Genomic DNA, 12194 nt, shown 5'->3' with positions numbered 1-12194 from the left:
ACTGGTGAATTCCATGTTTAGGCCGTTGGGCTATTGGCTCCCAAGGCGGAATATGAGGTGCTGCTCTTCCAGTTTCCGGGTGGTGTCATTGTGACACTGGAGGAGGCCCCGGATGGACATGTCGCCCAGGGAGTGGAAGAGGGAGCGGGAGTTAAAATGGTTCGCGACCAGAAGGTGTTGTCGTTTATCGCGAACAGAGCGCAGGTGCTCTACAAAGCGGTCTCCGAGTCTCCACTTTGTCTCACCAATACAGAGGAGGCCACATCGGGAGCAGCGGATGCAGTAGACCACATTAGCGGATGTGCAAGTGAACCTCTGTCTGATATGGAAGGTTTTTTTGGTTCTTTGAATGGAGGTGAGGGGAGAGGTGTAGGGGCAGGTTTAGCACTTCCTGCGGTTGCAGGGAAAGGTGCTGGGGGTGGTGGGGTTAGTGGGGTGTATGGAGTGGATGAGGGAGTCGTGGAGAGAGTGGTCCCTACGAAAGGCAGATAGAGGTGGGGAAGGAAATAGATCTTTGGTTGTGGGCTCAGATTGCAGGTGGCGGAAGTGGCGGATGGTTGGATACAGAGGTTAGTGGGTGATACATGAGCACCAGGGGAATCTGTCTTTGTTTTTGTTGCGGGGAGGGGATGTGAGGGCAGAGGTGCAAGAAATGCGGTTGAGGGCATTTTTGATCACCAGAGGGAGCAAGTTATGGACCTTGAAATAAGAGGACATCTGGGATGTTCGGGAGTGGAATGCCCCATCTTGGGAGCGGATGTGGTGGAGGCGGAGGAATTGGGAGTAGGGGATCGCATTCTTGTAGGAGGCTGGGTGAGGAGAGGTGTAGACTTCTGTTAGGCCACAAACTTGGGGTTGTTTTTGCTAGAATGTCGGAGGCTGAAGGGTCACCTGATAGAAGTACATAAAATTATGACAGGCATGGATAGGGTGGATTTCCCACGGTGGAAATGTCAAATACTAAGGGCCACAGGTTTATGGTGGGGGTGTGGCAGTGGTGTGGTGGGACGGGGCAGTTTTAAAGGAGATGTATGAGGCAAGTTTTTCTTTACTCTGAAGGCGATAAATGCCTGGAACATGCTGCCAGGGGAGGTGGTCAAAGCAGATACAATAGCAATGTTTAAGAGGCATTTAAAGAGAGCAGGGAATAGATGGACATGGATCATGCACAGCCAGATAGGATTAGTTTAGAATGGCATTATGGTTGGCACAAACATGGCCTGCCAAAGCACCGTTCTCGTGCTGTACTGTTCAATGTTCCAACTTTCCACTCTTTCAGAGACTTTTTGTTTGCAGCTTCTCGTTTCACTGATAGTGCAGGTGTTTCCAGTTTCCTGGTTTCGTTCCAGAACTCCCTTCCTAAATCAATCAATCAATCAATCCCTCTAGCGTGCTCGCTCTTGTTGCTCAGATGTTCCCTAAACTTTGTGTTGATGACTATTGTGAAGCCTAAACACAGGCACAGACCAGCTGGGCCAAATGTTCTGGGCACCTACCACCTTCAGATTAAAACAAAAACTTGCCTCATACATCTCCTTTAAACTTTCCCGCCCTCTCACCTTAAACCTGTGCCCCCTAGTATTTGACATTTCCACCGTGGGAAAAGTCTCTAACTATCCATGATTCTCATAATTTCCATAGAATCCCTGCAGTTTTGGAACAGGCCCTTCGGCCCAACAAGCCCACAATGGCCCTCGGAACATCCCACCCAGACCCATACCCCTGTAACCCACCTAATCTAGACATCCCTGAACACTATGGGGGTAATTTAGCACCGCCAATCCACCCTAATCTGCACATCTTTGGACTGTGGGAGGAAACCAGAGCACCCAGAGGAAACCCACGCAGACATGGGGAGAATGTGCAAACTCCACACAGACAGTCACCGAGGGTGGGATCGAACCCGGGTCCCTGGTGCCGTGAGGCAGCGGTGCTAACCACTGAGCCACCGTGCTGCCCTGCGCTTCTATCAGGTCATCCCTTTGCCTCCGACATTTGAGCAAAAACAATCCAAGTTTCCCCCTTCTCTGTGTGAATACTCAAGCGACGCCACCAAAATCCAAAGTTGTTGTAAATTAAATCAAACTGTTGCAATAAAACCAAACGTCTCCTGGTGGCAATGTGCAGCCGCAGGTCTCAGCAACACCACCTGCTGAGATAAAGCAATACTGCAGCAAAATTTAATTTGGGGGCCCAATGGGTTCTTTTTAAAACAAGTACAAATCCTTGAAATGCTCGAACAGGCGAAAAACAAAAAAAGGGACAGGAACAGAGGAGACACGACTGAGAAGAGTGTAATTATGAGGGGCAGTGAGAAAACATTTAATCCTGACCGGGGATCAGGGCACAGATTTAAGGTAAGGGGCACGAGGTTTACAGCAGATGTGTGGAAATAAAACTTTTAGAAACCCTCACAACATTTAAGAAATGTTTAGGTGTGCACTTGTGGTGCCAAGGCTATGGGCCAAGGGCTGGAAAGTGGGGCTCAAAAAGTTAGGTGGTTATTTTTGACTAGAGCAGGCTCGATGGGCTGAAGGCCATTTTCTGTGCTGTAGAACTCTCTGACTCAAAAAAGATAGAATCCCTACATTGCAGAAAGAGGCTATTCAGCCCATTGAGTATACACCAACCGTGCAATCAGCATCCGAATACCCCAACCCTGCATTTCCCCACAGCTAGTCCACCTAATCTGCACATCCCCGGACACTATGGGATAATTTAGCACAGCCAATCCATCTCTAACCTGCACATCTTCGGACTGTGGAAGGAAACCCACGCAGACACGGGGAGAATGTGCAAACTCCACACAGACAGTCACCTGAGGGTGGATTCGAACCCGGGTCCCTGGCGCTGTAAGGCTGCAGTGCTAACCGCTGAGCCACCGTGCCGTCCCAAGCACAAGTAAATGGAATTAGTGCCATTTGGCGATTGTCAGTTAGAATAGGTATGATGGACTGAATGGCCTGTTTGCACGCTGCATGACTCCACGACCCGAAACATCCCAGCAGATAAGGGAGCCAGTCGGTTACCTGTGTGATCATGAACTTGGTGATCCGTTCTGGCAGCCGGCCTCTCTCGCTGGACAGGATCATTTCCAACATGTCACTGTGGAGTTTCTCCATGACGACGAACACCTTCTCGGGGGTCTCGAACATGCATTCCAGGTTGACCACTCCGGGGTGAGACAGGCCCTGTGGACAGAGGCAGGTTGAATGAGGGAGGAGGAGACCAGCGATCGAAAAAAAAAAAAAAAGGGGCTGCTTGCCAACTTGCGGCAGAGATGGCATTCAACGGGGCAATGCAGGAATGGATGGGCAGAAACAGGCGTCAACCTTTCAGCAGTGTCCAGCAACTTCGGGGTCCATCGTGAGGGTGGAGCTGAACTCTGGGAGTCAACCCTCTGTAACCGAACGCTGGACTTGAGAGGCAGAAACAGGCACTCCCAGTTCAGGGTGGAGGGGGGGAGGGAACAATCCGCCGTATAGGTGACTCCTTCCTGGCCCAACCCCAGCCCCGAGCTCACCTGTAGGATGGCCACCTCGTTACGTAGTTGGCTCTCCTGTTTGGTTGGGAACCGTAATTTGTCGATCACTTTGATAGCCACATCTCGCCCGGTCTCTCTGTGCTTGCCTGGAAACAAAACAGCAGGGGAGACAGTCCATGCGTTTGAACCACAGGGGGAAGAGGCCAATCAGCCCACTGCACCCATGCTATCTCTTTGAAACGGAGCCAAGCCGAGTGGCACCGATTCTAGACCTTTTCCTGTCCAAATATTCATCCAATGCCTTTCCAAAGCTCATCATAATCTGCTTCCACCACCTGGGAACAGGGCAGGCTAAAAAAAAACAGGCCCAGAATGCAATGTTTCTGTCAACAAGTATTCTCTAGCACGCCAGAGGAAGTGGTGGAGGCTGGTACAATTACAACATTTTAAAAGACAGGCACGTGGATAAGGAAAGGTTGAGAGGCACATGGGCCAAACGCAGAACAAGGGGTTCAGTTCAGTCTCGGAAACCTGGTCGGTAGGGTTGCGTTAGGCCGAAGGGCCTGTTTGAGTGCTGTATGACACTATAAGCCCAGTGCCCTACACACACACACACACACACACACACACAAAGAAAAGCGACAGATCCTGTTAAAAAGTTGGTCCAAATTTCTTCATTTTCTATCTTTGCAAGCCATCAGCAATCTTCATGAGGAGCTCTGGGAGTACCAAAGGCTGGAGTTGACATCTCACCTTCCCACCTCCTACCCCGTTAGCAAACGTGCACGTATGGGATCAAACTCGGAATGTGATTTGACAACTATCTGTGAGATGTGGCATCAACAGCAAGGCGGGTATTTGTTGCCCATCACTAAGAGTTGACGCATTGCCATGGGTCTGGAGTCATGTGTAGGCCAGGCCGGGTAAGGATGGCAGATTTAAAGAGGGCACGAGAGAACCAGATGGGACATTGCGGCATTCACTCGGACGGTGGATTACCAGTGCAGTGACACTACTGCCTCACTCAATTGAGCAAGGGAACTTAGCCGAGAGATGTTGGATGCTTTGTCCTGTGCCAATAGGTGAGTAAGCAACAGGACCGCAGATTGTGTCACATTAATGCCAGCCCGCAGGCAGTGTCTAAACAGATATTCTCACCTCCATAAACAATACCAAACTGTCCTGATCCAAGCACCTCATCTGCAAAGATCTGGTAGACGGTCGCTATATCCTAGGGGGAGGAAACGAGAGTGAGAGGGACGCCATTCTGAATGCAAATACGTCCGAGAGATTGTCTACAAAAGTCTCACTGCAGGAGAAAGATCACCTTACACTACTCCAATCCAATTACAGCACAGGGTTAGATACACAGTAAAGCTCTCTCTACACTGTCCCCCCGCCATCAAATACTCCCAGGGACAGGGACAGCACGGGGTTAGATACAGAGTAAAGCTCCTTCTACACTGTGCCCCCATCAAACACTCCCAGGACAGGGACAGCACGAGGTTAGATACAGAGTAAAGCTCCCTCTACACTGTCCCCCCCATCAAACACTCCCAGGATGGGGACAGCGCGGTGTTAGATATGGAATAAAGCTCCCTCTATTCTTTTAAACTGAAAACAAAGTGAAGCTCCTTCGACTGTCCCCATTACACAGTGCTAAGACAGGTACCATATGGGGTTAGATACAGAGTAAAGCCCCCTCTACACTGACCCATTTTTCTACATTAAACTGGATCTCCTGTGACTGAGGCACTGCCACCCCTCTGCCAGTGGTGCCCTGTCGTCTGCCCACCTCCTCGTGACATTGATGAGCGCTGACGATACTCACCACATTCTCCAGGCTTTGACTGTTGGGTACAGAAAAATTGACTGATGCTTGTCCTGCAAAGTGAAACAATAAAAGATAAAGATCAATAACACAGTCATTGAAACTGGCCACGGGGACAGTGTGGCCGGCCTGAGCTCTCACGGGCACAGCCTTACCATCTGGGGGCAGCGGGGGAGTTGGGGAGGGGGTGGGGGGAATAGGTGGTCAGAGTTACTTTCGGACCAACACAGCCCTCCCACGCTTGAGGGTGAATGGGCACCTTGTCCCTGAGTCACCGATTTGGCAGCAGACAGTGTACAGGCCTGGGCGGAAGGTTGTGATTCCCTCTGGTGTCGAATAGTCCACCAGTAGCTCTCTATTCATCCATCAGGAATGGCCACTGATGTGATTTACTGGGAGGCAGCAGATAACCCATCGTCTCTTTCCAGAGTGGGGGCCATGGGGAGACGGGCCGGCTGTACTGAGCCAAGTCACTGGGAGCCACATAGACAGTTGTTAAAATCTGCGGTGCAGCTGTCCTGGGTAAGCATGTAGCTGGTACCAATATGTATTGACTTTGTAACTTCTGCTTTAATTTTAAAGGTCACTGATTTTTCTTCGATCCACAGGGGCATTGAAATGGGGTTAGTCCATTTTTAGGCCAAAGAAATAAAGTCATGCAGTGTTATTTATAAACTATCAGAGATAGTAGGAACTGCAGATGCTGGAGAATCTGAGATAACAAGGTGTAGAGCTGGACGTACACAGCAGGCCAAGCAGCATCAGAGACGCAGGAAGGCTGACGTTTCGGGCCTAGACCCTTTGCTCCTCTGATGCTTCTTGGCCTGCTGTGTTCATCCAGCTCTACACCTTGTTATCTCTTATTTATAAAGTATCTCACTTAACTGTGAATCTTGAGCATTGGAGGTTGAGGGGTGACCTTGTAGAGGTTTATAAAATCATGAGGGGTATAGATAAGGTGAATATCAAAGGTCTTTCCCCCCCTGGGTGAGGGGGGGTGGTTCAAAACTACAGGGCAGAAGGCAAGTCGAGAGGAGAAAGATTTAAAAAGGGACCAGATGGGAAACGTCTTCACACAGGGACAGTAAGAACTGCCGATGCTGGAGAATCTGAGATAACACAGTGTGGAGCTGGATGAACACAGCAGGCCACGCAGCATCAGAGGAGCAGGAAAGCTGGACCCGTTTCTGAAGAAGGGTCCAGACCCGAATCATCAACCTTCCTGCTCCTCTGATGCTGCTTGGCCCGCTGTGTTCATCCAGCTCTACACCTTGTTATCTCTTCTTCACTACACCAGGGTGGTTTGTGTGTGGAACGAACTGCCAGAGGAAGTGGTCGGAAGAGGGACAGTTAAAACATTTGGACAGGTACGTGAATGGAAAAGGTTTAGAGGGATGTGGACCAAATGTAGACAAGTGGGACTAGTTTAGTGTTGGGGAATCTGGCCAGCGTGGATGGGCTGGACTGAGAGGTCTGTTTCTATGCTGTACCGCTCTGCGTGAGCAGGGTGATTGGCCCACTCCTGCTCCCAGTTCTTATAACAGGCTCAGTCCTGCCACCTAGCAGGCATACAGATAGAATATCTGACAAAAGTCAAGAGAATCAAAAAGGATGACCGCAAATATCTGCTTGCAAACACCATCCCCCCCAGCCCCACGTCCTTTGGCACGGGGAGGCAGCGGCGAGGGGAGCGATATGGGCAAGGTGGGGGGGAGGGGGAGAGATATGGGCGAGGGGGGGTATCGGGGGGGGGGGGGGGGTAGGGGCGAGGGGATGGGGGGTGGTGGAGGGGAGGTATGGGCGAGGTGCTCTCTATTTTGAGCTTCCAACCAACTAAAATCAAATGGGGAGAGGCAAGTAGAATATTTCCTTTCAAGTCGGGAAACTCAAAAAAAAAACAAAGGGACAGGGAGATCAGAGCAAGTTAGTGACCCCACGGGTCACTCTGCCCTCACAGATTCAAGATCACCGGCTGGAGAGCGGGTGGGAAATAGTACAGTGGGCCAAATGGCCTCCTCTAATGCCCCTAATGCTCTGCTGTGTCGACAGTGACCTCTGGAGTAGAGGTAGCCAGGAAAGCAGAGGGAGAGCTGCAGGACTTGGTGGCGAACAGGGAGGGGGAGGAGCTCCAGCAAATGGCTCTTACGGTGAGGGGTCTGCTCCTGGGGGTCCAGAGTGTCCTGGAAGATGATGGGTTTCAACGCTTGTCGGATAGATGCCTCCCAAACCTTGGCCTCCTCGACCCAGGAGACACTGCCCGATCCGCCCGATCCCGAAGGTGGGCGCGAGGCGGGATTCTCCCCGACAAAGTACACCACATTGCTCGTTCGGATTTCGAAACAGTAAGGGCTGCCGCTGTGAGGGATGGTTCCGGAATTCTGTGCAGGCTCTACACCCAGGATCTCGGAAAGTGGAATTTCCTGGACGGACAGAGGGGACGGGGTTTGGGAGCGGGGGAAAAAGGTGGAAAAAACAGATTACAGAAGTCTCAATTCTAACCTCCACTCTCCGAAACCGACCCAGAGGAAGGCTCCCTCCACTCTCCGAAACCGACCCAGAGGAAGGCTCCCTCCGCTCTCCGAAACCAATGTAAAGTTCCCTCGACTCTCAAACTGATAGTTGGGCTCCCTTCACCCTGTCCCCATCAAACATCCCAGGAACATGCACAGCCCAGCATAGATACAGAGTAAAGCTCCCTCTCCTGTTTCCCCACAAATGGCTCAGCCCCACCCTGCATTAATGTGACAGACTTCCTTCCCCCTACTAAATACTGTCATTCACCTCTGTATCACTATCCCCAAATTCCTTTGACAATTTGGGGCTAAGCCAGCTTCTGGAATCATGTGTAGAGTGAACAAACTTGTTGAACGCTGGATTTTGTCCCAGGGACAAGGGAAGATGGTGCAGATTTAGGATGGATGGTGCATGACCTGGGTGAGGAATTTGTGATGGTGTTAGTCTCTTGTGCCTGGTGCCCATGTCCTTTGGGGTTTGGAACATGCTCCCAAAAGGAGCCTCAGTGTGTTGCTACAGTCCACACCAAAGCCAATGGGCAAACTGACTTCTTTCTCTGTAATGGGACGTGGGTCTCATTGACCAGGTTAGCATTAGCTGCCCATCCCCAATATTTCTTCAATGGGTTCATTGGATGTGGACATCGCTGGCTGGGTCAGCATTTATTGCCTGTCCCTAATTGCCCCTTGAGAAGGTAAGGGATGAGCTGCCTTCTTGAACCGCTGTAATCCACCTACTATCGGTTGACCCACAATGCCCTTAAGGAGGGAGTTCCAGGATTTTGGCCCAGCAACACTGAAGGAACAGCAATACATTTCCAAGTCAGGATGGTGAGGGCCTCAGAGGGGAACTTGCAAGAGCGTGGTGTTCCCATGTATCTGCTGCCCCTTGTCCTTCTGGATGGAAGTGGTCATGGGTTTGGAAAAAGCAGCCTTGGTGAGTTGCTGCAGGGCATCTTGTGGATGGTACACACTGCTGTGACTGAGTGTCGGTGGTGGAGGGAGCGGATGTTTGTGTGGATGTGGTGCCAATCAATTGTGTTGCTTTGTCTTGGATGATGTGAGCTTCCTGAGTGTCGTTGGAGCTGCCCCCATCCAGGCAAGTGGGGAGTGTTCCATCACACTCCTGGCTTGCGCCTTGTTGATGGTGGGACAGGTTTTGGGGAGCTGGGCTGCAGAACATCCAGCTTCGGTCCACCTAGGGGCATCTGGAGCTGAACAGGAACCATTTCACACCCCCTACAGATGAAACAAAACCTCCAAGTTACACCAGCGACTGGTCACTCATCAAAATGGCCCGCAGCGCAGGAGATCCAGCCAATCAGGCACCAGGAGATCGGTTAACAAGCTCAGTTCTGTTCTCCACCAAGTTCCTAGCCCACGCCCTCGATTAGATAGCATGTCCATGGATTGGAGCAGAACTGACTTGCAACAGGAACGCAGCCCCTCCAGCCTGTTCTGCCAACGAGATCATGATAGATCTGTATCTCCAATCCATCGTTGGCGAATGCCTTCCCTGACACAGCAATGCTGGAGTAGTTAGTCTCTGAGCTCCTAGGTGCATGCACCGCGGCCCTATACCCCTGCGAGGACTCGCAGAATTATTACAGAGAGGCCGTTCAGCCCAATTTGTCTATGCTGGCTTTCCAAATGAACTTGGGAGCAATTCTAGGAGCAAGGAGCACTTCTACCCTATGAAGGGAATATATAAGATAGGAGCAGGGAGGTTGTTTCCACTGGCGGGTGAAACTAGAACGGGGGGGCATAGCCTCAAAATAAGGGGGGAGCAGATTTAGGACTAAGCTGAGGAGGAACTTCTTCACCCAAAGGGTTGTGAATCTGTGGAATTCTGTGCCCAGGGAAGCAGTTGAGGCTTCCTCATTGAATGTTTTTAAGGCAAAGATAGATAGATTTTTGAACAGTAAAGGAATTAAGGGTTATGGTGAGCAGGCGGGTAAGTGGAGCTGATCTTTTGTTGAGGCCTATTTCTGCTCCTATTTCTTATGTTCAGCTAGTGCCACTTCTCATTCTTCTTTTTCATCCAATGAAAACCCCGATTCAAAGCTACCTCTGTCACACTGTCAGACAGCGCACTCCAGATCCCAAGCCCTCAATGCTCAAACTAAGCTTTCTGCCTCATGTCACCGTTGCTCCATTTCCCAATCTGCTCCTCGATCCCTGCACCAACACAGGAACAGTTTCTCCTTTTCTACGCTGTCCCCGACACCCTCGACATCCCGAGTCCAGTCCTCCCCTCTCTGAGGGAAGCAGTCCTGGGTTCTCTCTAAGATATCCACATGACTGACATTTCAGTCAGAGGGGAGGGAGCCCTCTGGATAGAATCATGTAATCCCTACCGTGTGGAAACAGGCCCTTTGGCCCAACAAGACCACACCAACCCTCAGAGAATCCCAACCAGACCTGTCTCCCTATAACCCACGTAATCTACACACTATGGGTAATTTAGCATGGCCAATCCACCCTAACTTGCACATCTTTGGACATCCCGGAGGAAACCCACGTAGACACGGGGAGAATGTGCAAACTCCACACAGACAGTTGCCCGAGGGTGGAATTGAACCTGGGTCCCTGATGCTGTGAGGCAGTGGTGCTAACCACTGAGCCACTGTGCCATTGATGGAGGGAGTGAGAAGGTGGAGGGGCTGAAATAGAGGGGCAGGCTAGCTGCGTTCACTCGGAGTGGCACATTCTCGTCTTTCCAGTTACTGCTCAAACAAAACACTCATCCACCTTATATGCCTCCTCTAAATCTCGCTCAAACACGCTCCAAGTTTCAATGGCGTCAGGATGCTGCATCTCTACAGGAGCAGTCTGAAACAGACTGAACATAGAACATAGAACATAGAACAGTACACACCCTTTGGCCCACGATGCTGTGCCGACTTATTATCCTACTCTCAGGTCAAGCTACGCTGCATACCCTACATTTTACTATCATCCATGTGCCTATCCAAGAGTCGCTTAAATGTCCCTAATTTATCTGACTCCACTACCACTGCTGGCAGCGCATTCCACACACCCACCACGCTCTGTGTGAAGAGCCTACCTCTGACATCTCCCTTATACCTTCCTCCAATCACCTTAAGATTATGCTCCCCTTGTGATAGTCCTTTCCACCATTCACACACAAAACCCTTACCTTGTAATACTTGTTCCCAGTGTCATTGTGGAACAACGTGATACACTTGCAGTCCAGCCTCCAGTAATGCCTCTTCCGCTGCAGGAAGGCAGAGAGAAAGCAACTGTCGGTCACTGAGCAACAGCCACTCGGACAAAACACAACAAACGGGAGGCCCATCAAACTCAAACTCAAACTCATGGGAGTGAATGCAAAGGAATGGCTCCCCGGTGAATCCATCGAACGGGAAGAAGTCTAAACTGGGGCATCAAATGGAATTGCGCTCAAAAAGGGCCAAGTGGTTCAGAATGGATTGGTTCCAATGGGAAAGAGGTGGATCCATTGGAATTCCATCCAACAGAAAGGGAATGGGTTCACTGGAATTATATCCATTGAGAAAGGGATGGGTCCACTGGGAAGGGGGTATATCCACATGAATTCTGAATAGGAAAGGTTTGGGTCTACTCAAATGCCATCCAGGAGATGGAGGACACACACACACGCGCACACACACACACAAAACTATCCAATAGAGAAGGGATAGATCCACTGGAATTCCGTCAAATAGGAAAGGGATGGATCCACTGGAATTCCGTCAAATTGGAAAAGGATGGATCCACTGGAATTTCATCCCTGGGATGGAGGATCCACCAAAATTCTATCCAATGGAAAAGGAATGGATCGACTGGAATGCCATGCAAGGGATGGGGGATTCCACTGGAATTCTGTCTAATAGGAAGGGGGTGGATCCACTTCCTACAGTAAGGGAAATCCACTGGAATTGTATCCAAAGGGAAAAGTATTGATCTACTGGAATGCCACCCCAGAGATGGAGGATCCATCAAAATGCTATCCAATGGAAAAGGAATGGATCCACTGAATGCCACCCAAGAGAAAAGGGATCCACTAGAATACTTTGCAATGGCAATGGGGATCCTATCTAAGGGTAGGTGGATCCAATGGAATTCTGTCCAATAGGAAAAGATCAAGTCCAGTGAACTTTATCCAAGGGGAAGGGGTGGATCCATTGGAATACTACCCAATGGGGAGGGAGTGAGTCCACTGGAATAGTTTCCAGCCGGAGTCAAGGGGTGGGTCTGTTGTAACTGCATCAGCCGACACTGAACCGGGAGGGACAGAAGGGCCAGTGCCATGGAAGACGGTGGGGGGGGGGGGTGGCGGGGAGGGGCGGGGGGGGGGGGGGGGAGACCACACAAAGGCCCCACC

The 12194-nt window shown here is 50.7% G+C and overlaps 1 protein-coding gene across 1 annotated transcript in view; it reads right to left on the bottom strand.

Annotated features, from left to right (window-relative positions):
• Window positions 1–3029: 3029 nt before the first annotated feature.
• The window catches only part of LOC125481958 (serine/threonine-protein kinase D2-like), a gene marked incomplete at both ends in the record, with an annotated part of 9609 nt that continues 444 nt past the window's right edge, over window positions 3030–12194 (bottom strand). Inside the window, 6 exons of the mRNA XM_048593913.1 lie at window positions 3030–3191; window positions 3524–3630; window positions 4643–4715; window positions 5316–5368; window positions 7462–7735; window positions 10989–11066. Coding sequence (XP_048449870.1) covers window positions 3030–3191; window positions 3524–3630; window positions 4643–4715; window positions 5316–5368; window positions 7462–7735; window positions 10989–11066 — 747 coding nt within the window. The remainder of the gene's footprint in view (window positions 3192–3523; window positions 3631–4642; window positions 4716–5315; window positions 5369–7461; window positions 7736–10988; window positions 11067–12194) is intronic.

Source organism: Rhincodon typus, unplaced genomic scaffold (genome assembly GCF_021869965.1).
Source record: "Rhincodon typus isolate 14 unplaced genomic scaffold, sRhiTyp1.1 hic_rhity00004544, whole genome shotgun sequence".
In the NCBI taxonomy this organism is placed as follows: Eukaryota; Metazoa; Chordata; class Chondrichthyes; order Orectolobiformes; family Rhincodontidae; genus Rhincodon; species Rhincodon typus.
Note: the sequence above shows the minus strand (reverse complement) of the source record. Positions and strands in the feature narration are given on the sequence as shown.